Raw genomic sequence first — 24,695 nt, 5'->3', positions numbered from 1 at the left:
GCAGACTGCTTTGGCAGAGGTTTTACTTTGCAATTAGCCATCCTTTGCATTTGATTACCTCCACTGTTTCAGTCATGGCCTTGAAATCAAAGGGAAGATGCATTCTGTCCTCTTACTCCCTTGGGACATTCTGTCCCAAGCTGGACAAAAAAAAATAAAGTAAGTAAAGTTAAGAAGCTCCACTTGTTATTTTTTGTCCTATGGCAAGAATGGCACAGATTTTGTGGCATTTTAAAAAAATCTTTATGGTTTTCAAAATAGAAATCTGCATTTTCAAGTATCAACAATTTTCTGTTTCTGTTCCTGTCCCAATGCAGACCATTTTGACTTAAAACAGCTTTTCATTTAAAATTTTAATTGTTATTTAAATTCTCAAAATCTGAAACAGTTGCTTGACCTAATATCTGTACAGCCCTAGAGCTGCTGATGAACTGATAAAGTTATGCATCCAGATTTCCTTTAAATAGCAATTTTCCTCCCATGTCAAGTTTCCACTGCGTTTCCCCCTAGCTTTGGCTTTCTGAGTTGATCACTGTATTTTCCAGCTTGAAATCCATACTAAGGAATGTTACTTCCTCTCCTTTTGCTAGTGTTTAATAGTTTCTTCAGTTGGAATACAGAAAAGAATCTGGTCTTGGTGAGATCTCAATAGTTTCATTCACTGCCTGGACTACAGCTTAGAGCCCTCACTTTAAATGGGATATCAAGGAACTGGCAGTCCAGTGGAGGACAACTTAGATTGTCAGAGGCCTAAAGATCATGACCCAGGACCAGATGCTGCGGGAGCTGGGTTTGGGAAGTCTGGCAAAGAGACTGATGGCTGACCTAGTACCACTCCACTCTTCTCAGAGGTAGCAGAGGGCACACTAACGGGCAGCAGTCACAAAACGTAGTTGGGGGGGTTTAGTATGAACACCAGGATGGCAACTTCTTCGCTAGGAGAGCTGTGCAGTGCTGTGACAGGTCACCTGGGGAGGCTTTGAATTCTCCATCCCCAGCTGTTGTATTAAGGACCTCCAGAGGGCACTGACAGCCAGCATCTTCTGGCAGCCTGTGATTGCATACCTTGCCAAAACCACATGTGGAGTGTGCCCATAAACTCAAAGAACTGACAAAATGTCTTCACCGGTTCAGTCCTGAATTGTGACACCTTAATTCTGGTTCTGACATAGAGAAATAAAAACTAATATTTTTGTTAAATGATGCATTTAATGCAGACAACTGAATTCTATTTTGCAGGTCCGTTGTCTTTCATATCATGAGTACAGCCAAAAATGCTATTTGGCAGCTGATTATTATTTTATCTGATAACAGGAAACCTACCAGAAGTCTGGTTTTGTGGCTGGAAGATTTCAAGATAACAGAAGGAAAGAAAAGCTGCTGCTGCTGCTGCTTTAATGGCCCCTTTGGAACATATGACGTATGGCTTCATCCAAAAAAAAGAAAAAACTTTTAATATATTGTCATATCATTATATAAAAACCACCTCAGGACTCTTGATGAAAGATGAGCAATAAGACAGCATTGCTACATCCCTGTGGCGAAGTAAAAAACAGATGGAGCCTACAACTTGTCTGAATAAACAGCAGCATTTCCAGGTAAAGAGTCTCATCGTGAAAGGATATTTTTGCACCAAGCATGGTATATTTTGATAACTGTAGCTTATAGTATTTTATAAGATCAGTTAGACAGAGAATGCAGACATATAGGTCAGCAATATCCTTAGGGCCAGCAGAAGATGCCAGACTTTGCATACTTTAGGAGGAACTAAAGTTAATTAAGAGTCTGATTGCAGAACATTAGGACCCAGCTTGAACTGATATATGTTATCTTACCCTTTTCAGGAAAAATCATGGTGAAGTCTCTTGTAGCTTCTGAAGTGAGTTAGCTCTGTGTGTGCAGAAAGATCAGTAAGGCAGCATTTGTACATTTGAAGCAAAGGCATTCACATCAATATCTGCCACAGCCTGGTCATCTGATTTGGGTATAGTCCAGCCATAATTCTGTGAGAAAAGCAGCTTTTCTTCACAGAATCATGAAATCCAAATGTTCAACCAGAGCCTGACTAGTGTTTGAGGCTGTTTCTAGAAAATGAAATCAAGAAACCCAGAGTGGGAGAGGAATATCATCAGACTGGATCTTAGACTGAGCAGTGGGAAAGAATAATGGTAACACTGCAATTCTAAGTACTGGCAATGCCAAACTCCATCCATGTGATCACTCTATTATGCGTGCAAGGGCAAGTCTTGCACCTTGGTCTCCACCACTCTGCAGGGCTCAGCTTAGCTCTACTGCACTTCTGGCTCCATTGTCTCTTTCGCTTCCCACTGCAGAGACAGCCTGAGGGCACGGGGACAGCTTCTCTGCTTCAGCACTGAGGATGTAGAGCAATCAAATGTGACGCCTTCCTTTTTTTCTGCTGGACTGTGACACTTACTCCTCTTCCCAGCCAAGTGCCAAAGCAGAGCTGCAGTATATAGAGTTCACAAGTGATGAGAGGACAGTAGAGGAGATCTTTTGGTCCAAAAAGGGAGAAAGTATTACCAAGAAAGTGGGAAGAAGAAGAAGCTGCAGGATTCACCACTGGATACAATCTCTCTTGACCAAGATCAAGTTCCATTCAAATCACAAAGAATAGGAACTAGAGATTAAGTGAAGGATGAGAGATGCAGAACCTTCTTCACAGCCTCCAGAAACCCCACTGAACTTTGTTCACTCCATATAACGTCCTTGTTTTGACTAGGATGGAGTCAGTTTTCCTTTCAGTAGTCATGTTTTGGATTTTATATATGAAGAATGTTGATAAACACACTGATGATATGAGTTGTCACTAAAGAGACCAAGGTCACTGTCTGGCTTTCCTGGTTTTGCTAATGTGCAAGTGCAGGAAGCTGGGACAGATATAGCCAGAACAATTGACCCAAACTGAACAAAGAGAGCATTCCATGCCATAAATGTCACATTCAGTATTTAAGTAGGGGCTGGCCAGTGTGCTCTCGCTTTTCTCTCACTCTTTGGAATCGTTCCGGGATCATTTGCAGTTTTTTTCATTCTGTGATTGCTACTCCAGATGGGCTGTATTGATCACCAGGTCATAGAGTGGTGAGAGATTGTGCATAATTTATCTTCTGTTTTTTAAAAAGTTATTATCCCTATTTGCATTCTATTATTATTTTTATTTAATATAAAATAATAATATTTAATAATATATTGATTATTATATATAAAATTATATTTTCTTTTGCTGTCCTAGTAAACAGTCTTTATCTCAACCTATGAATTTTCTTTTCTTCCCAATTCTTTCTCCCATGCCTTGGGAAGGAGGAAGTGAGTGAGCGGCTGTATGGTACTTGGTTGCCGACTGGAGTTAAGCCGTGACAATAAGAATATCACTGCACTTGGAGACTTCGTGGTACTTTCACATCTGTATGGTAAAAAATTCACCACCATGAGGTAAAAAGTTCACTCACCCACCATAAGATCACCTGAGAATAGAGAGATAAACTTCTGAAGATCACGGACCAATGCTTATTGCACTGAACTTTCCACACCCGGAAACATCTGTGCAGGAGTCTACTAAATCATTGATGCTCACTGCATGCAAGTAGAAATGAGTACACAACGTACCAGACAGTGGAAAACAAGTTCACAGGATTGGTACAGATGACATGGAGTTACTGATAACATCATGGCAAATACAGAGATCTTCATTTTCTTTCAGAAGGCTATGGCAGTGTAAAGGAACCTTAACCTCTGTATGTGAATATAAGACTACGTTTTCAAAAATCTTTGAGTTACTAGGTAAGTGGTTTTGACTACACTAATTTGGATAGATATGGGGAAGACTGAAGATATGATAAGAGCTGCATTTCTCCTCATCAGTGACTCTACACAGTGTGCAAAGTCTGTCAGGAGAAAACTCAAGGGGGTAAAGGAAGTGTTCATGGTGCTAAGAACTTGTTGAGCTAGAACAGTAAATTAAAGAAGGGAAACAGGAGTTGAAGATCTTGAGGTGCATCCAGACAGCAAGAGGTTGGACTGATGTTCTGAACAAGTGCAAGGCATCTGGAAATCACTGAAAACAGGACCGTGGGGGTGCTAAGACATATGGGAAGTGAATGAGTGTTGCTATCACACTGAGAGTGCAGCAGCAAAAGAGACTCACGTAGTCAGGAGACAAACCACAAAGCCTCCCTGCAAGTTAAAGTCATATTAAATGGTTAAGGAAGGGTGGGGGCAAACCACGAACATGAAACAGCCAGAGTGCCCATGTTGTCACAAAGAGGAAAAGGGAACTGAACACCCTCTACCTCCTCGCCCATCAGATTCTGATATCTCATCACATTGTCAGTGGGACAGAAACAGCACCATGGCCTGTGCTGCTTCCAACAGTCAAATTTTCTGTCTTCACTATGTAAGTCCCTTCTGCCTCTTTCAAAATCCTAGAAAATATTCCCATTACATGTCTTTGAGTGCTACAAACTTTCACACAAACTGACACATATCCAAATAATCTACTTCAGGTTCAGTGATCTGAAGGAAAGTATAAAACGATACACAGCACAGAGCAGATGGTGCTTTGAATCACTTCCTCAAGGAATTGAAGTATTGAATTCCCTGGGGACACATTATCTTCCTAATTTTTCTCTTCCTAAAGCTGACATCAGGATTTTAGCTATATCACAGGGTACCAATGTCAAACAACTGCCTCTTAAAATCCCCCCAAGAGATTTAATTAGACACGTTGTCACTGTGTTTTAGAATGTGCTGAAAAGGATCTCAAAAAGAAAATCTGAAGTCCTTTGCAACAGCGGTATCTGATGTCTAAAAAGAGGGGCAAGCAGTAGAATACTAAGCACACACTTCTGAGTATATTTTCTTCCAACTCAAAAAGCAAAAATTTCAGAAGAAGAACACACACAAAAAGATTAAAGACTTAAATAAAACCAGTAAATTCAATAGAAATGTAGCTGCAAGTTCTGGATGAGTTCAGATGTGCAGAACACGGCTGGAAGGGAGTCTGCACCCATGCACACGAGGTACACAGCAAGCCAAAAACATACTGACCCATAAGCTATATAAATGATTAATTACTGTAAGCTCACATTAGAAGTTAAAGTGAGATGAGCACAAGCAACCTTGCCAAATTTATGGTGAGATCATTTAGCAGGAGTGTGGTGATCAGCTCGTTTTCCCAGGCTTTGCTGAGCTTATCTGCCCCAAATCCCTGGAACAAGCCCAGCCTAACTGAGGGAATTCACTAGCTCAACATGTGCAGCAGAGACATTACTTGTCAAAACATGTATACAGAGACCCTTCGCATGGATGATATTGGAGATCATGAGGACTAAAGCTATGAGGATGGAAGAAACCAGTAGACAAATCTGGAATTTGTTAACTTTTCTAGATGATAATCAAGACCCCGAAGTAGATTAGAGTACAAGTTTTGTAAGCAGAAAGGAGGAGACTGCAAATTGAGTACACTCAACGTACTCATCATCGGACGTACCAGATCTAGGACACTCCTGTGCTGAGTTTTTTATGATCCAAGAGACAAGCCTGCCCAAGTGGTTTATAGTCTACCAAAAGGAGAAGAGTGGGATGAAGTATCGTCTTTCTTTGACATCTGGGAAACTGAAATCTAGTGATATTCTTACTCAGATGCTCAGCTCAATGTCAGTGGTAGTCAGGTGTGCAATGCCGAACAGTACCTAAGCCTAAGGCAAAAGGACATCAGAAGTCCACAGACTGAATGCCATCTAGCATGAAACTAGTTCCTTAAAGCTGGCAGCAATCTGAGATAAATGAGTTCTTCATAAGAGACTCTAACTTATCTGCGGATCGTGTTAGAAATCAACACCATCACTGCTTTCAGTTAAATGGAAAAATAAGGAAGAAATTCCAGAAAGGTAATCTAATAAGACACGGAAAACCATGAAATGTTTTTATATTAGTATTAAGTTTCTGAATGCTGTCGTTAACTTCCCCTGAGTTACAGGCCCAACCAACTATCCAGCAAACTAACCTCCACTTGTTTCTGAAGAAAAGAAAAAAAAAAAATGCTGCTTTCAAGACAAGTCTATCAGGAAGGCAGAGTTTTGGAGTACACAACCATCTGAGGGTCAATTCATCTCATCAAAGGCACAACAAGAAATTTTTTCTTCTCAGTGAATGTAGAAGCTACTCAGTTTTTACATGACCAAGAGGATATCTGATCAACTTTCCCCCAGAAAAGGCAAGAAAGAAAAAAACTCCTCTCACAAGACGTAGTCTGTTTTGTTTATCTAGGATCCTAACTGGAGAGGGGAGTGGGAGGAAACCAGTTTTGATTGGGACCTGGAGGAGCAAATGCAATAAGACATAGCTACAAATAAGACTACTAAGAAGAGGCAATGTAAGCAGTTTGCTTTTAATGGGAGTTGCCTAAGAGAAGGGAAGTTCCCTTCTAATGTAGATCACAGAGCCACACAGTTATGGATGGATCTTGCTCGCTTCTCATAGTCACTGCAGAAGGAAAACAGCAGCCAGACCAGCATGATTAAAATATGAATGCCTTGAAAGAATATTGATTCTAATGGGAGTCAGATGATTTGCAGTCAAGTTAATTTAGAGCTAGTCAACAACAAAAAAAAAACAAACACTGACAAACAAGTGCATATGCAAAATGACTCCAAAAATGTCCCAGAGCAAATCTCCGTCTCACTGTCCAGTGTTGTAAAAGATTGCAGATTTGGTTATAAGTAGCTACCACATTTGTGAGACATGCGATAGATCAGTGGAGTCTTTTGCACTGGTGAGGTTATATGTAAGAGGCCCTACTCTCCTCAGCTTCACTGTTCAACTAGCAGTGCTCATAAATGCTGGATGTGAACCTCGATCCCTCTCTGCTGGCAGCAGAGACAGAGATCCTTGCACTGAGTACCCTAAATAAACTACCTTTAGATAAAATAACCACACTAGATAAAATGTCTAACTTTAGGGCTGCTAAAGGGAGAGAAGATTAAGTCTAGATTGAAGGACTTTGCGATTTGAACTCAGCACCTAGCTTCTCTGTGTCTGCAGAACAGGGGTGGTAACACTTCTTTTACTTCAAGAAACAAACCGTGAAGATTGTGAGCTGCCCAGACCGTGCAGAAGCATGCAGCTGCCATCAAGGGAGATAGTAGCCAGAGAATAAGGGCAAGGGAGATCCCAAGAGAGTTCCTCTATGAAGATATCAGGATGGATAGGGAGAGGTAGGAAGGCCAGAGCTGCTACAAGGGCTATAGGCCTGTGGCTATGTTGGTGATGTGTCTGGGAAGAAGAAATTTCTATCCACTCACTCATAGAAAAATCAGCATTCATCTTATACCATATGAGTTGTGCTGGATATGACTTTCAGAGGTGCCTGAAGGACTACAAATGCAGGAGGACACCACAGCAACTTCAACCCAACTTCAGCAAAAAGGCAAGATATCTCCACTTTGTTCACATAAAATTAATTCTTATCTGACGGCCAGCATATCCCTCAGCCAGGGTGGTATACTTGCAGCTCCACACCAGTAACACAGAGGTTTCGCTCAGGATGCCACAGCCAATGGGTGTGACACCACCAATGCTATCAATTAAATAGCCATAAAATATCAGAATGAAAACAGGCACAGATGTGATGAAGATTCTGTTCTGGTATGAAGGGCTGAAATACACTTGGCATGTAATTTATCCAAAGCTGAAATTCAGTTCATATTTTCTTATCTGGTGCAATGAAAAATCTGTTTACTGGGATTGGTACACCATCTTCTGCTGATGTCCTTGCCAGGGAATTTATTGATTGAATTTTAATTCCCGTGAATTAAACTTAGAAGGTATAATTACTTTCTCCTCTGTGAACACACCACCAGAAAGTAAGGGTTGCAAAGGAGAGAAGTGTTTTCAACAAAAGCAAGAGGAAATCCTGTTCTTTTTTAATAATGTGTTAAACTACAACAGGATGTGAAATGTGTGAGGATGTGCCAAAAAAAAAAAAAAAAAAAAAAGAAGGAAAAAAAAGACCATGCTGGACAGAGATAAGAGGGGAAATTTACTTTAAGGAGAGATACCAGTGATGCTGAAGCAACACAACTGCGAGATTTGAAGGGTTAAACTGTCTGTTTACTGAGCCATGAGTGGGAAACACACAGCTGTATCAACAGGAAAGTGGGATCTGGAGTCAGAAGTGCATTTTTTAACTTGTCCTTTTCTTTCTCTAATCTACCAAGGAGATTAACAGTTATGATTTAATACAAAAAAGAAAGACCTTGACTGTGCAAGTTCTGCAGCAACAAGTACAGAGAGGGGAGAGAGCAGGCTCCAGTGAGCTGGCAGCTGGACGGCACTTGTCAGCAACAGCATCCACTGCCCAGGCCACCACAAAGAAATAAAGCCTATTCAAGGTTCAAGGGAGTCTCACATGATGGGAATTTACTGGCTTGAGGACGACTGCCAGGCCCTAAGGTTGAGCTGAGCCAGAAGCAACTGAATTGCTGTGGAGCAGACCTCCCATGATTGTCCAGCTCTCAGCATGCACCCCCACACATCGCCTGGTCTCCAGGTCACTTTTCTCCCCTCTCCCCTACTCTCCTTGGCTGAATAACTCTATGAAGTTATAATTTTGATTTCTTATTTCTCCATTACTTCAGCCAAGCTCACAGCCTCAGAGGAGCATCCAAGTCTCATTGTTTTCAATTCGGATTTAGACACAGAGTAAAATAAAGAGATATCAGAACACTCCTGTGGAGTTGGTCTCAGGTTCCTGACCCTACACAGAGCTCCCGTTAGCTTTCCAAGAAAACAACTGAATTTAACATTTTAATTGTAACAGACGAGGGGTTTTCTTTTTTCATCCCTCTTTCTGTTACAGAAACAATCTGTTAATGTGCTGTGTAAGCCTGGGACAATGTACATTGTACAAAACCCCTCTAGCTCATCAGAACACTAGAAAAAAGCAAGAAATGTGTTTGGCTTTATCAGAAGGTGAGCAAAAAAAAATCTAAGTTTTGTTACTCATGTGGTATTTGGGATATCCTCCCTACTGGGCCTCTTTTATTGGGAAAATCAAAACATAAACACAAAAGCAAGCAAGCCTTTTACAAAGAGGTTGATGCAAAATGAGAAGGAATAACATTTATTTTTTTCCAAATACACTCATTTTGTAAGCCAATAACTAATAATTTCAAGCCTGCTACAAACTGCACTATGGTTGAGGGGAGTTTAGGGCTGACCCTTGGGGACCAGAGTCTCATACCCGATATTCAGAGAGCCCACAGCCATTAACTCCTCAAAACAGAAGGGAATAGATATTACCTGCTTTTCTAATGGCTTTTTAGAAGAGGATGCCTGGGTTTTTTTGTTCACTCTGCCACATTTTTGTCTTATTTTTATCTCTAAGAGTGATTTAGATCCATATCCTGTTTTGTTTTGTTTTGTTTTGTTTTGTTTTGTTTTCCCCCAGGTGATTAACCAATTCAGGGTACATGTTGATCTATTATTTCAAGCAGTAGATCCTAACAGCATCAGATAATCCATATAGGTAGCAGTCTGGCAGAAAAAAAAAAAAAAAAAAAGGGTGAAAAATGTAGGGAAGTGTACATCACTTAAGCTTTAGTAGCATTCAAAGGAAATAAGAGGACCACAAAAAAATGTGAGATTAAAAGATACAAAAAAGCACTGGGGCTTTCCACAGGCAGAGACTGAAAAGCCAGGGCAACTGCTAGGAGGCAGCAGGTACATTCATAGCATTATGATCATTTGGAATGATTGCTAGTCAAATCTTATACAGATTTATTCTGCATTAGTGAGAAGGGAATAAAAGAAGGGTTTTGTTCCAAACCAGTGCTTCTTCAGCACCAAACTCAGGTTCATGTGGACATTCCCATCCACAGATGCTCTGAGATCTTCTCTGCAGCCCTGAATTTAAAAGGTTGTTGTGTTTTTTTTTTTTTAAAAGCTTGACTACTTGGTGGCATTCTTTAAATAAAAAAAAATTGAATTCAGATTCAAAATATTCCCCTTGATGTTCTCTCACAGTCATCAAGTTTTCTTACCTTGCCACAGACAATTTCTCTACATCTTGTCTGTGTTGGTCTAGATTTCCATGGAGAGCCACATTTAAAATGCTGCAGACCTGGCATGGGAATGATCCCTCTTATGGCTGCTAGCTTATGGCTAGGAATATAATTCTTTCCTTTTCTCAAGATCAACAGGACTTGGCCCAAAATACTTGGCTTGCAAGACTTGGATAAAGTTGGCAAAGCCCTTATGTAAGCTTGCAGGGCCATTGCATTGCAACACAGTTTTGCAGCAGGCATTTGCCTATCTCCTACCCTGGAGCCACATATGAAGAGGAGGCCACCTGAGGCTGTGGGTGCATGGGCAATTGGGTCACTCATCCTTGTTTAGCTGCCTTGGCCAGCTTCACATTGTAGTCCTGAGAAACAGTGTCTCCTTGATGTTGATAGGACAACAACATGGGGGAGAAGCGTGGTCAGCAGGTCGAGGGAGGTGATTCTACCCCTCTACTCTGCTCTTGTGAGACCTCACCTGGAGTACTGAGTTCATCTCTGGAGCCCCCAACATAAGAAGGATATGGACCTGTTGGAGAGGGTACAGAGGAGGGCCACAAAGATGATCAGAAAGCTGAAGCACCTCTCCTGTAAGGACAGGCTGAGAGAGTTGGGGCTGCTCATCCTGGAGAAGAGGAGGTTCTGGGGAGACCTCATTGCGGTCTTCCAGTACCTCAAGGGGGCCTACAGAAAAGAAACTCTAGCAGGGCCTGTTGTGATAGGATGAGGAGTAATCGTTTTAAAATAGAAAGAAATAGATTCAGACTGGACATCAGAAAATTTTTTTTTTACAATGTGGGTGGTAGAATGCTGGAACCGGTTGCCCAGAGATGTGCTGGATGCCACATCCCTGGAAACATTCAAGGCCAGGTTGGATGAGGCTCTGAGCAACCTGATTGAGTTGAAGATGTCCCTGCTCCTTGCAGGGGGTTGGACTAGATGACCTTTAAAGGTGCCTTCCAACCCAAACTATTCTATGATTCTCTCACCCATGTTTTGTCTGCCTGTAGCAGTGGCTGAGCAGAGCATCAAGGATGAGGAGCCAGCAGGATCACAGGGAGAGACAGCCAAGGGGAGCTTGGAGAAAAGACCACCGATGTAAGTCTCCCATATGAGCCTTGAGAGATGGGCTAATGAAACAACTTTTCTAAGGGGCACTTGCTTTTTTTTTAGCAATAACTGCTGCAGAGCAGCAGTCAGCAGAGTGACAGCTACAGACAGTATCTTGTCCCACTGCTATGAAGGAGGAGGGGGTGGTGATGAGTCCCTGAAAAGGGGGAACAGGCTGTTCCTGAAGAGTTGACCCGGAAACAGTAAAAAGAGGAAACTCAGACAATGGGAAGGAGGGGGCTCAGAATAGGTCAGAGGCAGCTCTCAAACCAGCCTGGGCTTTGCACAACAAGCATTATTCCAGACATGCTTGAAGCTCAGATCCTCTTTCAACGTGCTACAGAAAGCCCCAAAAAGCATCTATACCTTCCTCCCCCCAGGTCCCCAACAAAAGCTGACACACTGCAAATAGGGAAGGAAAACAAAAGGGAGAGGCCAGTAGATTTGCCCTTGGCTTTTACAAGCTTTGGGTACAAAGTCATTACTTTTGAATTAAATACAGTGGAAATTACAAGCAAGGAAACGAGAACAACTCCCGACACAAATTCATTACGAAAAAAAGGACTGAAATTATTAGTGTAGGAAAATTATGTATTGTGCTGGAGAATTAATCCTCCTGCCCCTGAAGTCAGTGGAAATAGAACTGAAATTCAGGGCTTTGGTGAAAAAGATCCCAGAGAATGAGCCTAAAATAACTAGTGCAAGCAGTAAATGTGAAGGCTGATATACTTGGAGGTGTCAGGTCTCCAGATGGGAATACACACACAGCACGTGCACAAGCAAGCAGAGCATGGCATGTTCTGCTTCTGGGAGGGACTGCTCGGAGTGGAAAGCAGCACCTTTCATGAGGATGAAATTATTGAATAGCCCTGTTTTAATCTGGGGCTCAAGAGACGAAGTGACCGTCCCAAAGGCAAACAGGATGTCTGTGGCAGAGCTAAAAATAGCAGTTAGATTTCTTGTTCCTACACTGTAACCATACCATGATCCCTCCTCCTACACACAGCTAATAAACGAAGTTGTTTAGTTCTTACTGGATGCAAAAAAAGAAATCGTTCCACTGAGTTGAGTCTCAGATGCTGTTAGTTCAGCACAGTTGCTTAGTGTTTTAACTTTCAACCATCACATGCAGCTGATGCCTGTGAAAGAGCAAGACTTCTTCACCTCTCGAGCATCTTCAAATCAAAAAAAAAAAAATCAGCCATGATCAGCAGTTTATAATTTGATGCATCTGTGCAAAGTGATGAAATGGGTCCTTCACACATGATTCACTCTTGCTTGCATGCAGCTATATACTTGCTGGGACTCAGCTCTAAACTAACCAGATGACAAAATTCTTATTTCTGATCCAGAGACCTGCTGACACCATAAAATAATTAAAAAAAAAAAAAATTAAAACCCAAACCCAAAACCCTTTGCTGAGGGCAGGGTGTTGCTGCAGCTCCACCACAACCCACTGACGTGGGGGTGCTGCACCCTGGCACTGAGGTGCTTTGGCAGCTCACAAGGAGAAAGCTGCTTAGACTTCACACCCATCAGCACCCACACGCCTCCCGAAAAACACACTGTGCAAATCCTGCCACTTCCTTATCCCAAACAACCCCAAACTGGAAAGTGGCAGCATCTCAACCCTTAAACAGTTAGCGCTGCTGCTTTCATGCGTAGCGGAGGACATCAGCTGTATGATTTGTGTCTCCTGGAGAATAAAGATGAATTTCTAATTATATGGATACTGACATTTTTGCTTGTCTCCCAATAACCGGTGTTGGCTGCCTGTAGCCCACAGCAAGCCAAGAAGGAGCTGTGCGCAGAGCCTCCACGCAGGCACAGGTTTGGTCTCCGAAGTCCCTGACACGCGAGGGCAGTGTTGGTGTACGAATGACAAGGCTGTGGTGCTGCCCAGCAGCCCTGCCCAGCACTCTGCTTCTTCTGAGCATCCTCCTGGGCCGAGGCTGCTCCGCAGACGTGATTTGTGCCAGAAAAACCACAGGAATCATATGGGCGGGGAGGTGTTAAGCCAAAATATTTATATCTGCACGGTTCCCGCTGTAGAGGTAATTTTTCTAAGAAAGCTTCCCCTGTATGTTACAGAGTGAGCAATAAAATCAGGATCAACACCCTTATGGTCATATAGTCACATGGGAATGAGATAAATGCAATTCTTTAATTATCCCTCTATAAAATGGTACAATTGTCAAGGATGCAGAGGTTTTAAAGGCATCTCAACTTTGCTGCCATAATGTCCATTTATTCCTCTAATCAAATACTCCAGCCTCCCAAATGATACTCTGGACAGCATTTTGATATTGCCAGGGGGAAGGGGAGGCGGGGAGAAACAGTTCAAAAATACGTCACACAAACATCTCCTTGAGTATATGATATGTATGGAATAACTGACACAAAACATAAAAATACAGGGGTGATGTAGGCATATGCATACATGTATTATATACATGTATAAGTAAATCCCACAGAGTTAAACATATTAACTAAAAGAAGGAGAAGCTTCTTATCTGAGCGTGAAACCAGGCACGTAATGCATCATTCCACCGCAAACTCAGGAGCTCACCCACACCTGGGGAGCTTTGGCGGGTGAAGAATTCACCAGCCTGCATGAGCACGATCACATCACCTCTCTGGGGATCCCCAGTGCACTGAGGAAGCTAAGAATGGGTTTTGATACGAAACTGGAAAAATAAGTGAAATGACCCCCAGAAATCCTCTACCTCGTAGGCATCAGCTCACAGCTTTTCTGACTTTTATGTATTTTTAAATGTAATTTCAAAAATGTACACTTGGCACTCTGAAACAGTGAAAACTAGTAGTGAATGATCTCCATAAATGAACTGCAGTGTTGAATAGCAGGGATGTAGTTATATATTTAACTACGGTAATTGCAATACCTAGGGTCACATGTGGAAGGGAAAAAGAAAGGAGCCAACTGAATTTGTCCTCATTCTCTTACATCAATGTATACCAGCCCACACACATGCTGTAGGTATGACCTAGTCCTCCAAGACCAAGATCCAGCAGGAAATATTGCCGGCAGTGCTTGTAAATAAATTACCTGCAAAATGGCCAAACCAGTTAATGGAACCTGGATATTTTCCTAATTAATTTTCCACCTTTTTTTTTTCTCATAAAAATATAACCAAAGAGCTTTATAGTGTAATCCACTTGCTGATTCTCAGCACTGGCTGCAGTTTTTTGTGGTTTGGTCCTTCCTTGCTAAACAGCTAAAATTACCCAGCTGTTACTCTAAAACCAGGGAATTAGTAGCCTGCGGGCAGCCAAGTACATGTGCCAGCCATTCGGAGGAGCACTTAATTCCCCCCATATGGATTTCGATGTCTCTCCCTTCTTATCAGCCCAGATACAAGAAGTTCCCTTTGTCACAGCAGATATAAGCTGGCGATCATAAATGTGAGCGATAGCCTGCTTGGTCATCCAGGAATATTTTGGTGGACTTCAAAACCCAGAAGGGTGGATCCACAGGTCCAAAAAATGCAGATGCAGAGTGACCTTTTGCACCACAAATAGGAGAATGCCAAGGCCACCAGGCACAGTGGTGACAATGACAAAAGCGTTTAGAGGACAGTCAGGAGATGCTTTAAGATAGCAATGGCATCTTGGGGGGAAGTTACCAGTCCCTCTGGTACATTAGCTGTCAGTCCAGTGCAAGAAGGCCGGCCCCTGCATGAAGCAAAATAAATTCACCAGAGCCATTGCTCAGGTGATTAGTGTTGTCCCCAAAAGGCAACAAACTGAGTTTCAGCAAAGCCGTGCTTCCTTCTTTTCTCTATGACCTTCCTTTCACAGGCTAAGCATGTGTATATGGATATGAGGAAACTTCAGCAAGGGAAAGAAAAAGATTACCACTCATGTTGCTGTCTCTTGTTACTCGAGAAGCTTCAGTAAGAAAACACCAAAAATTAAAGCATGATAGTAGTCTGGAAAGCTGGTAGAGTATGGAAAGGGACTGGAACATTTAAATCACTCAAAAATTAAAGTTTGAGTTGCATTCATAAATTCTATAAATGGGAAGGTGCTACCATGCACATGTAGCTAAAATATTGCTACCTTCTGAAAAAAAAATAAAAAAAAATCCCTGAGTCATCCAGAGCAATTTTGGTAAAAGTTGTTAAGTCTATGTGGGTTGCACTGTTCCTGGTGGCACACAGCAAGGTTTGTGTCAGGTATTGTACAGAATTACAAAGTTGCTTACTCCTACTGACTTTACTGTGTCCTTTCTTTTATACACAGGTACCACATACGGTAGTTCCATGTTTCTGAATATGATGTAGCTACTAACTCAGTCAAGCTAGACAGTTGCATGCTAGAGATGTAATAATAAAATCAATGCTTCATATCCACCTGGAAGCCTTTCACTGGAGATTATTTCAGTATGCTAGGAAGGGAAAGGACAGGTTCACCTTAAACTGAATAGGAGGAGTTTTCTTCAGCTCTAAGAAAAAGGTATAAAAGCAACCAAAACATTACAGGTATTGTGAGTTCTCTTCATCTGAGTGTCAATGAAATGCTGGTCCAAGTAACCTTGCTATGCTGCCCCATCACCAAGCATGAGACATTTTTTTCTTGTAACTCCTGAATCTGCAAGGCAAACTCTTAGGAGGTCATTTTGTAGGGCTGGAATTGCTCCATGACAGCAAAGAGCTAACTGTGCACATGTCCAACAACATCAGGATCCAGGTGACTCACAACCCTCCATGGATGAGGCATGAGCCCACAATTACTTCTGCAAATACCTCTCAGATTTCCCTTTGGGCTCATTGCACGCCATCCTGGAGTTCATGAAACTTGGCCTTCCAACTTGCTCATCTCTTGTTTGCTTTATAGGTTAAGTAGAATGACAGACCCAGACTAATAAAACTGAAGAACAACGTGGGAGCTGTTGAGAAGTAGAAGAGGAACACAGAGATGACCACACAGTCCTGGAATGCATTGTGAACCCAAGTATCAGAAAATCGTTATTCAAGTTGTGCTGCAAAGCTTAGCTTGAGTGTTATCTTCTTCCACAGCTGTTTCAGCCTAAAGGCTCTTCTGTCCTTCTTCATCCACAAGAAGAATTCCTTGTAGAGCAGAGCCAGCTGTTGGCACCCACAGAGGTAAAAATGCTCTTTCTCCCTTCTACTTTCCCACACCTAGCCCAGATGCAAGGATTACAAGTCAAAGTCCAGCAGCAGTCTATTAGAAGGCACAAGCGATTACAAGGAGTCCAGAAGATTCACCCAGGATGCCAGAATAAGCAGCAGCCAAAAGGAAAACACATAAGGTTTCAATATGGATGCAATAAATAACAGAGGCACCAGTGGAGGTACCTCCCAGAGCTGAGAGACAACCGGGGCGCAGGAGAACCAGCTCAGAAACCCAGAGCATCACTGGAGAACATCTGCACAGAGCTGCTAAAGCAGCAGAGTCAGACTCCCTTGATCCAGGAACACATCTGTAAAAATAAAGTCCTGTGATTCCCTTGCCAACCTGCAGCAATGGGAGGCGGAAGGTAACTCGTCGCAGGATGCAATAAACCCTGGGTGAGACAAAGCTTGGAAGAAGGAGTGATGGAGATATTGGGTGCTGTGAGCCCACTCCAAGAAACTGGGTCTGCATTGTTGGTGGACATCAGAACACAGAAAGAAAACAAATAGGCTGACATTTTTTGGGCCCATCACTGCCAAGCTGACAGCTGTCGGTCAAAGCTTCTATTTAATAGAAACAGAAAATTCTACTTTCAACATAAGCACCCTAAGAATGAGGATGGTTGAGCTATATTATAAGAAAGCAAAGAGGGAATCAGAGGGAACATCTCAATCCAGGGTGCCTACCTGCACCTCCTGGTGACAAACTTAAACCTGCAGGAGTGTGGAAATCTTACCCTGCTTTCTTGGACCACAACATGAGACGCTGTCAGGCTTGATACTCAAATGTATCTTCAGCTGAAGCCGTGGGTGTTCAGCTTTTGCCAGGCCACAGCTGCCAATGTTCACATACATGATACCACTTCTTTTTGTTTAGAACAGCTTCATTTCCACTCGTGCATGAGAGCCAGGCCTGTCCAGACAGGAATGCTCAAGACCCCGCTGAGACACTGAGGCCATCCAAAAAGAGCAATTCCCAGTAAGCTGAGCACCGGCAAGATGCAAAAGCTACTCTTAACATACCAACATGGGATTCCAGAGCTTCTGAAGAAATAAATCAAATGTCCCATGTGGGTATGGAGGACTTCTGAAATTTTTTTTCTGAGTGTTTTTTCCTAGCACACAGGGAAGGCAGGAGAAGATAAACAAGTCTTTCAAGGAACAAACACTCAGCATACTAATGTAAATCTTATGCTTTTGCTAAACCCCACAGCTATTATTTTTAACTAGTGCCTTTCCCTGGAGAAGACCCAGTAGCAGAGCACTGACACTGCAGGAAGAACTGCTGCAGTGTGAACTGTGGACAGGACCTGCCCGAGGGGACACAAACAGCAGTGACACAACAGCGAGGAGGGGTGAGGAAGCCAAGTTCTGTCCCCAGCTTTATCTTGGTTAATACTAGCAAAAAGACTGCTGCACACTGGCAGCTGGTGGCTATTGAAGTGTGTACATGTGTATTTATGGGCATAGAAACATAGAATAATTAGAGTTGGAAGAGACCTTTAAAGGTCATCTAGTCCAACCTGCAAGGAGCAGGGACATCTTCTGCTCAATCAGGTTGCTCAGAGCCTCTTCCAACCTGGCCTTGAATGTTTGCAGGGATGGTGCATCCACCACCTCTCTGGCCAACCTGTTCCAGTGTTTACCACCCTCAGTGTAAAAAAATTTTTCCTAATATCTAATCTGAATCTACCTTCACCATCTTCACTTCATCAGAAACAGACCTGGGTCTCCACCTCCGATCCCCCTGAAGCACCACTCAGTGCTACCTCCAGGATGTTGCCTTAGCTATGATTTCATTCTGCAAGTAGATTTAGTGGAGGGGTGGCTGCCAAATAAAAGACCAGCTTTGAGAAAGCTCCACGTATGATGCAGTCGTACCCGCAGGGATGATGTCAGCCAGCTTTGAGCTACAAGATACTCATTGGGACAGCTGAATTTCCAGCTGCTGTAACCAGAGTAATTTTAATTGACATCTACCATTGATGGAAATGTAGGATAGGAGCCCTTCTAAAGACAAATGTATCGATCCTGTCTCTGGTCACCAGATGCTGTCAAGCCACAGGCAATGGTAAGAATGTTAGAGGGACAAGACACATCAGCTTTGAATCTATGCTACGTAAGATTATTTATGCATCGTCATCCATGGTGCAAGTCTGTAGCCTTCCATTATGAAACACTCAGTAGACAAACTTCAGCTCACCTCCCATGGAGAGCCACGGGATTTTTGAAGGCAAGAATAAAGGTGTCTGGAACCTTTAGCATTAGACTAATGGTATGTAAGCTGCTACAAAGCAAATAGATAAATGAGTAAATCAATCATAGCCTTTTTTTTTCCCCTTTTTTTTTTGGTTCAAGTTTGGTCAGCATGTGGTTTCGCCTGAAGGAGCCCAAAGAAATGTAATTGTTTTTTCCTGCCACCAAATCCAAACATTTTACAAATTAAATTCTTGGCCTCACATCTTTGCCAATAAATCTTATAAAAAGGAGAAGAAAAACCTGCACATTATGGTTCTCAAACCACTTTCCACACAGCCTGAGGCAGCCCTGAACTGGGGTCATTATCAGTGGCTATCTAGTGAAATGAACACTCACAAAGGAGATGGTACCTGTATGAAACTGTGTTCAAACACCTCTCTGCCTCCTCCCTCACCCTGAAGCCAAAAACCTGGTGTTTATGTGCTGTGTCTGCCATCACACACACAAAAAAAACCAACCCCAGTCAATACCTGCTACCAGTTGATGCTATTCGCTGTCTGACCTGTTGCTTGTAAGAAAAATTCTGCAAATTTGCATTCACCTCTTACCTGCACACCACCCATTCCTCCACTTCAAATGTTTTAGAAACCTCCAATGCTGTTCTTCTTCCTATATAATCTCCTTTACTAATTTTCTATAAAGTGTAGAATTGCTTTTCTAATCATCACTCTGGTTTGGGACATTTTGTCCCATCTGAACCAAGGGTCTCATGTCTGCTGCATCACCAGGACTAGAGGCTGAAGATCCTGTGCAGCACTGAAAGGCGCCAAAGCATCCAGCCTTAAAGCCCTTGCTGCAGACATGACCCAGGCATTGAGGAATCTCAGCCTAGTTGTCGGTACTTGGGCTCCCATGGTCTCTGCCCTTATATCTATGAAAAAAAAAAAAAAAGAAATGTTTGCAAACTTATTCCTGAAATTCCAGCTGTGCTCAGCTATTTTTCTCTTTGCAAACCCATTACCTGTGCAGTTATGCCCCAATACAAAACCGTGTCGATAAAACTATTTAAGATCTCGGTAACTGCCTGTAGCTCCTCAGAACCTGATAGCTGCCTTTCGAAATGCCTGACCTTCCGATATTAATTCCTCTGCCTTTCTCCTTGGAACAAGTATATGTATTCCAGTTATATTCCAGAGAGTCGACCCTCCTCTTTCCCAGTGGAACATCTTTTTCTGCCTGTATTTCTTCATATATGTGAAGAATGACAAGTCTCCAGCGAGACCACAGGGATTTGTCTGTGTACAGTGACCTGCCTGATGCTACCACATCATGGATGCCTCTGCAGCGTTGGAAAGATCTTTGTTGCTGTTGTGATGATGCCACCAAAGATGCAACACAATAGGCAATGAGGTGGGGCGGTGACAGAGCTTTATCAGCACTCATCTGTTATGATCTGCATGGCTTAGCTAAGATATTTCTTATGAGCGGGGTGGCCATGCCAGCTAAATATTCACAATATCCCACACCAATTGCAATATCCCTTGCTCCTTCAGACATCCTGCCCTTAAGCAGACCAAACTAAGCCTGCTCTTCTCCCAGAAGTCCTTTAAGTATTACATACACTAGTATCACCTCCCAGTTGCTCTCCCCAGCCCCTCTCGCTCCGTGCGGTACACTCTTTTAATCCCTGTTTCCCCACTCCATTACGTACATCAGACAGAAATCTGCCCTTCATCAGCCTCCCTGTCCAATCCAAGTTCAAGTGTGGAGAAGACCCAAAGAAAGCTAGTTCATTGCTGTGGACAAATCATCCCTACTCAATGGTTTCTAGGGACAACCTACTAAGGATCCACTCCACAGGTGTGTTCAGGGGGTGACTGTCCCTGGGATGTTCCAGAGAGACACAGCTTCACCTGCTCCGTTAAACAGAGAGCTTGAACTGAAACTGTCGAGACCCAGGACTCTTTTTAGGCTATTTTTTTATACTCTTTCAAACACTTTTTTAGATACTCTTTAGACAAAACATGCTGCCAGGAATATTTGGACTGTACTTACTCACCCTGACAGCAGGCGCATGTGTCTGCATGCACTCAGACATACTTCCATGCTACAGCAGCTTTTTTTACAAACACCTTTGATATCAAGGGAGCCCAGGACAACCACTGTAAAATTTGCAAGGCTCACACAGATCTCCTCTAGTAACTCTGTTTGGGGGGGCCCCTCCTCCCTCTGCGTGACTTTTTACTTGCTCAACAAAAATCAGCGGAGGTAAGAATCAACTTAGAGAGCTGAAGAGGTGCATTTTGTTTGTTTATTGCTAATTTTGTGTTTGGTTTTGTGTTGTGTGGGTTTTGGTTTTTTTTTGCTAGAAGAGGCACCATTATCAGTCCATCTCCACATTCACGCAGGACTTATCGCTTTACTATCTGCTTTCACACAGGTGCATCTGGTGTACCACACCACGCGTGCTACTTTCTTGTTTTAAAGCCCTGCTTTATCTCACTGCACACCAGCCAACCCCTGATGCCAGCAGCCCTGCAAGGCAAAATCCCCCCTGCCCAAAGTGGTTGGTGTTACCCCACTCCAAGCAGAAGCGATGCTCAGACACAGCTCCACACGTCTGGCTCAGGGAACATTCCAGCCTCAAGCCAGGCAGCCCAAGTGGGTCCCTGGGATTCATCCTCTGCACCTCTCTTTCAGGGTCCCCAGGGCTTCCTGAGCCCTGAGCCCAGCATTGCCTCCGGGGATGGGGATGAGGATTAGGATGGGGATGAGGATGAGAATGGGGATGAAGATGGGGATTGGCATGGAGATAGGGATGAGGATGGGGATGGGGATGGAGATGAGGATGGGGATGGGGATGAGGATGGGGATGGGGATGTGGATGAGGGACATCAGAGGTCCCGACGCAGCCGCTCTACTGCTGGGGCCAGGCGCTCCCCTGACTGCTGATGGTCACCTTCCCAAACACAGAAGCTCTCCACAGCCGGCTCCGTCCCCGGGGTTCTGCACAAGCCGCAAGCGCGCACCGGGGAAGGAGAAGAGAACGGCGAACTCCACCTGAAGGGAGCGGCTTTCCTGTGCAGGTTTTTCCAGAGAGGAGGGGAAGGAAAGCAGCTACTGCCTGGGGGGATCGGGCAGCTACAGAGACCGGTGCGGGGGAAGGAAACCCCCCTCCTCTGCTGGCCCGAGGCAGCCCCGGCACCGGCAGCACCTGCGGGGAGCGGCCGCCGGCTCCCTCCTGCTCCCGGCTCCGCTCCCGCTCGCTGCTGCCGCACCGAACGGCTGTGGCCCCGTTCCTTCACCGGCACCGGTACCGGCACCGGGACCGCTCCGCCACCGCCGCCCGCCGAGGTCCTGCCCTTTCCCCTCCGTCCCGCTGCCCTAACAGCCTCACCCTGGCTGCTGCGGGCAGGGATGGGTGATCTTTTCCTCCTCCTTTCGCTTCACAATACTAATAGTAGAAATAAAAATAAATAAATAAATAAATAAAACCCAAAACCCAACAACCAACCAACCAAAATAAACAAACAAACAAACAAAAAAAAAAACCCACAGTACAGTTTTCTGTGCAGATTCACCTGGATGCTGAGCAGAGATGGGCTCAATTTAGAGACACTTCTGCACTCTTTCCTTTCTCCTTTCCTTTCTCCTTTCCTTTCTCCTTTCCTTCCTCCTTTCCTTTCTCCTTTCCTTTCTCCTTTCCTTTCCTTTCCTTTCCTTTCCTTTCCTTTCCTTTCCTTTCCTTTCCTTTCCTTTCCTTTCCTTTCCTTTCCTTTCCTTTCCTTTCCTTTCCTTTCCTTTCCTTTCCTTTCCTTTCCTTTCCTTTCCTTTCCTCTTCTTTGCTTTCCTTTCCTTTCCTCTCCTTTCCTCTCCTTTCCCTCCTCGCTGTCACATCGCCCACCTCCCCAGCGCGCACCAGTGCCCACCTTCCCTCATGCCCCGCGCTCCCAGCCCACCATGTGCTGAACCCCAGGGTGTTTGCAGGAGAGGAGTCTCTCCTGCAGTTTCCAAACTCACCTGCAAAATGCTGCTTGTTGCTAGAATCCAGGGCAAAAGCCACCTCATCCCTGGAAGCCGGGATTAAATACATTGATTGAACCCAGATTTAGAGCCGTTTTGAACAAAAACACCACTTTGGGGAATGCAGAGCGACCCTGAACTGGCAACCTAGCCTAGGCACTCTGCCTTTTTCTCTTGGCTCTTTGGGGATTTTATTAAAGACAGATCTGACGTCAGGGTGTAGGACAAGCCCTGCATTTTTCCTCTGGAGAAACTTTTCCTGCCTTCACTTCTTCATTTTTGTGTGTGGTGTTGTCCCACCTCCTGCATTTCAGTCTCTCGCCGTTAGCCAAAGGGCTCTTAAAGGGAAAGCTGCAGCGCCCTGGTCCATCACACCACGATTTTAGCAGCGCGCCGAAATGCTCAGAGCTCACACCTTGTGCTGCTCATGGCATTCAGACTCTTGCAACTTAGCTAGTACAGCAAGAAATATTTGATCTGGCTTTACTGATTATGATTAATGACCTGACATGTATAAAAATATGCTCAGATGCTTGATTTATTGATTTTTTTTTTAAAAAGAGCAGCTTCATTTGAAGTGCAGAAGGATGTTTGTCCCGCAAGCGCATCTTGCGGGAAGCAGGGTGCCGGCTCCCTCAGGAACTCCCTCCTTACAGATGGAGGAATTCCTTTCCACATGGGAAATGAAAGGAAGGACACACGGTCCCCTGCCTTGCTACGTATCCCTTCCATGATTTCGGTGCAGTGTACCAGAGTATGCACCAGCTCCTGAGCCCAGTTATATTTCTACCCTGTGCCAGCAGTGGGCATAACAAATACGGCCAAATACATGGGGGTGCAAACCCCACCCTGCACAGAGCTACACTCCCTGACCCCCTGTATCCCTGTTAATATATACCCTGATTTTAGCTGGGTCATCTCTGACGTGTTTTTCTCCTTTTACCTAGGCATAGGCACAGTATTTTCCCTCACCTCTCTAAATCTGAATTGGAAAGAATTTAAAGTCTCTTTCATCCTTAAACTGAAATGGAATAGTATAAGGAAAATCAGTGCTTGCAAAGGGAAGAAAAATAATTAAATAGCTTTACAGATCTTAAGCCCAAGAAAGAGTTGAGACATAGGCTAAAAGAGATGTCAAGGTCAATTTAAAAGCAGGCAAACATTCCTGCTTGGTATGGGAGGCTGGGCAGTGGTGGCTGTGTGAACACTCTGATGGCCAAACTAGAACTGAGATGGTGGCCTGAACCTCTGCTCAGCCTTGGCCACCCAGATGTACCAAGCCACGTTGGGGTGGGTCACCCCTAGACCCCCCCAGCAGCCATCCCAGCGCTCGAGAGCGGCTGGCACTGCAGTGGGATTTGCTCCCCGAACCCGGCACAGCTGAACACTGCAGCTGACCCTGGGTGGGGAGGGGAGAGCGAGGAAGCTGTGCTCCACTAACGTGTGTTCTCGCCGTGACTTTCATCTCTTCATGCTGTGTGATGCGACACAGGCGGCTTAATGGTTTTACACTAGCTGGTTCAGGGAGCTCAGACCAGATCTTTTGTGTGGCAGTCTGGACACTGGGCTACCCTGGGAAATGATTCAGCCAGAGCTTGGTTGCAAAGCAGAGGAAATGCCACCTTCTGTCTTCCTCCTTCAGCACCTTTGCCCTACTAGACACCTTCCCAGGGCATACCACCGTGAAGGCCAGGTTAGGGATTGTATTTTCTGTCAGGTTTCTCCAGGGCTGTTTCTTTTCTCCTTTCTCTATATCCTTCCCTCTCTTTCCTCACTTCCCCCGTTCATTCATTCCACCTCTCTTTATTTCAGTATTTCTCTTTCATCCCTCTCTGTCACCAGCACACATCCTCCCTCGTACGCCAGCAATACTCAGCCATGGGGACTCTCTTTCTCTGCTGAGGAATCTAGAAAGAAGCCTGCTGTCTTCATGCTATCTGGCATGGCATTCATCTGCACGTGGCCACCACTCCGTGTCTGACTTTGGGGTCCAAATCCTTGAATACTTTGTGAAGTGAAAAGAGCGTTTTGAGTGACCTAGGTGACTCACCTGACCTAGGTGAGATGGCCTCTTAAAAACAGAGGTGATACTAGATGAATTAGACTAGGGTAATAGGCTTAGACGTAC

At 44.0% G+C, this 24,695-nt stretch overlaps 1 protein-coding gene across 1 annotated transcript in view; it reads right to left on the bottom strand.

Annotated features, from left to right (window-relative positions):
* The window catches only part of CCN4 (cellular communication network factor 4), a 35,046-nt gene extending 12,257 nt beyond the window's left edge, over nucleotides 1–22,789 (bottom strand). The window contains exon 1 of the mRNA XM_086742630.1: nucleotides 22,565–22,789. Within this exon, the coding sequence (XP_086598756.1) occupies nucleotides 22,565–22,612 (48 nt within the window). The 5' untranslated portion in view covers nucleotides 22,613–22,789. The remainder of the gene's footprint in view (nucleotides 1–22,564) is intronic.
* Nucleotides 22,790–24,695: the final 1,906 nt, after the last annotated feature.

This window comes from Chlamydotis macqueenii, chromosome 2, assembly GCF_036417535.1.
Source record: "Chlamydotis macqueenii isolate bChlMac1 chromosome 2, bChlMac1.mat, whole genome shotgun sequence".
Lineage (NCBI taxonomy): Eukaryota > Metazoa > Chordata > Aves > Otidiformes > Otididae > Chlamydotis > Chlamydotis macqueenii.
The sequence above is the reverse complement of the archived record's forward strand: the minus strand, read 5'-3'. Positions and strand labels throughout refer to the sequence as shown.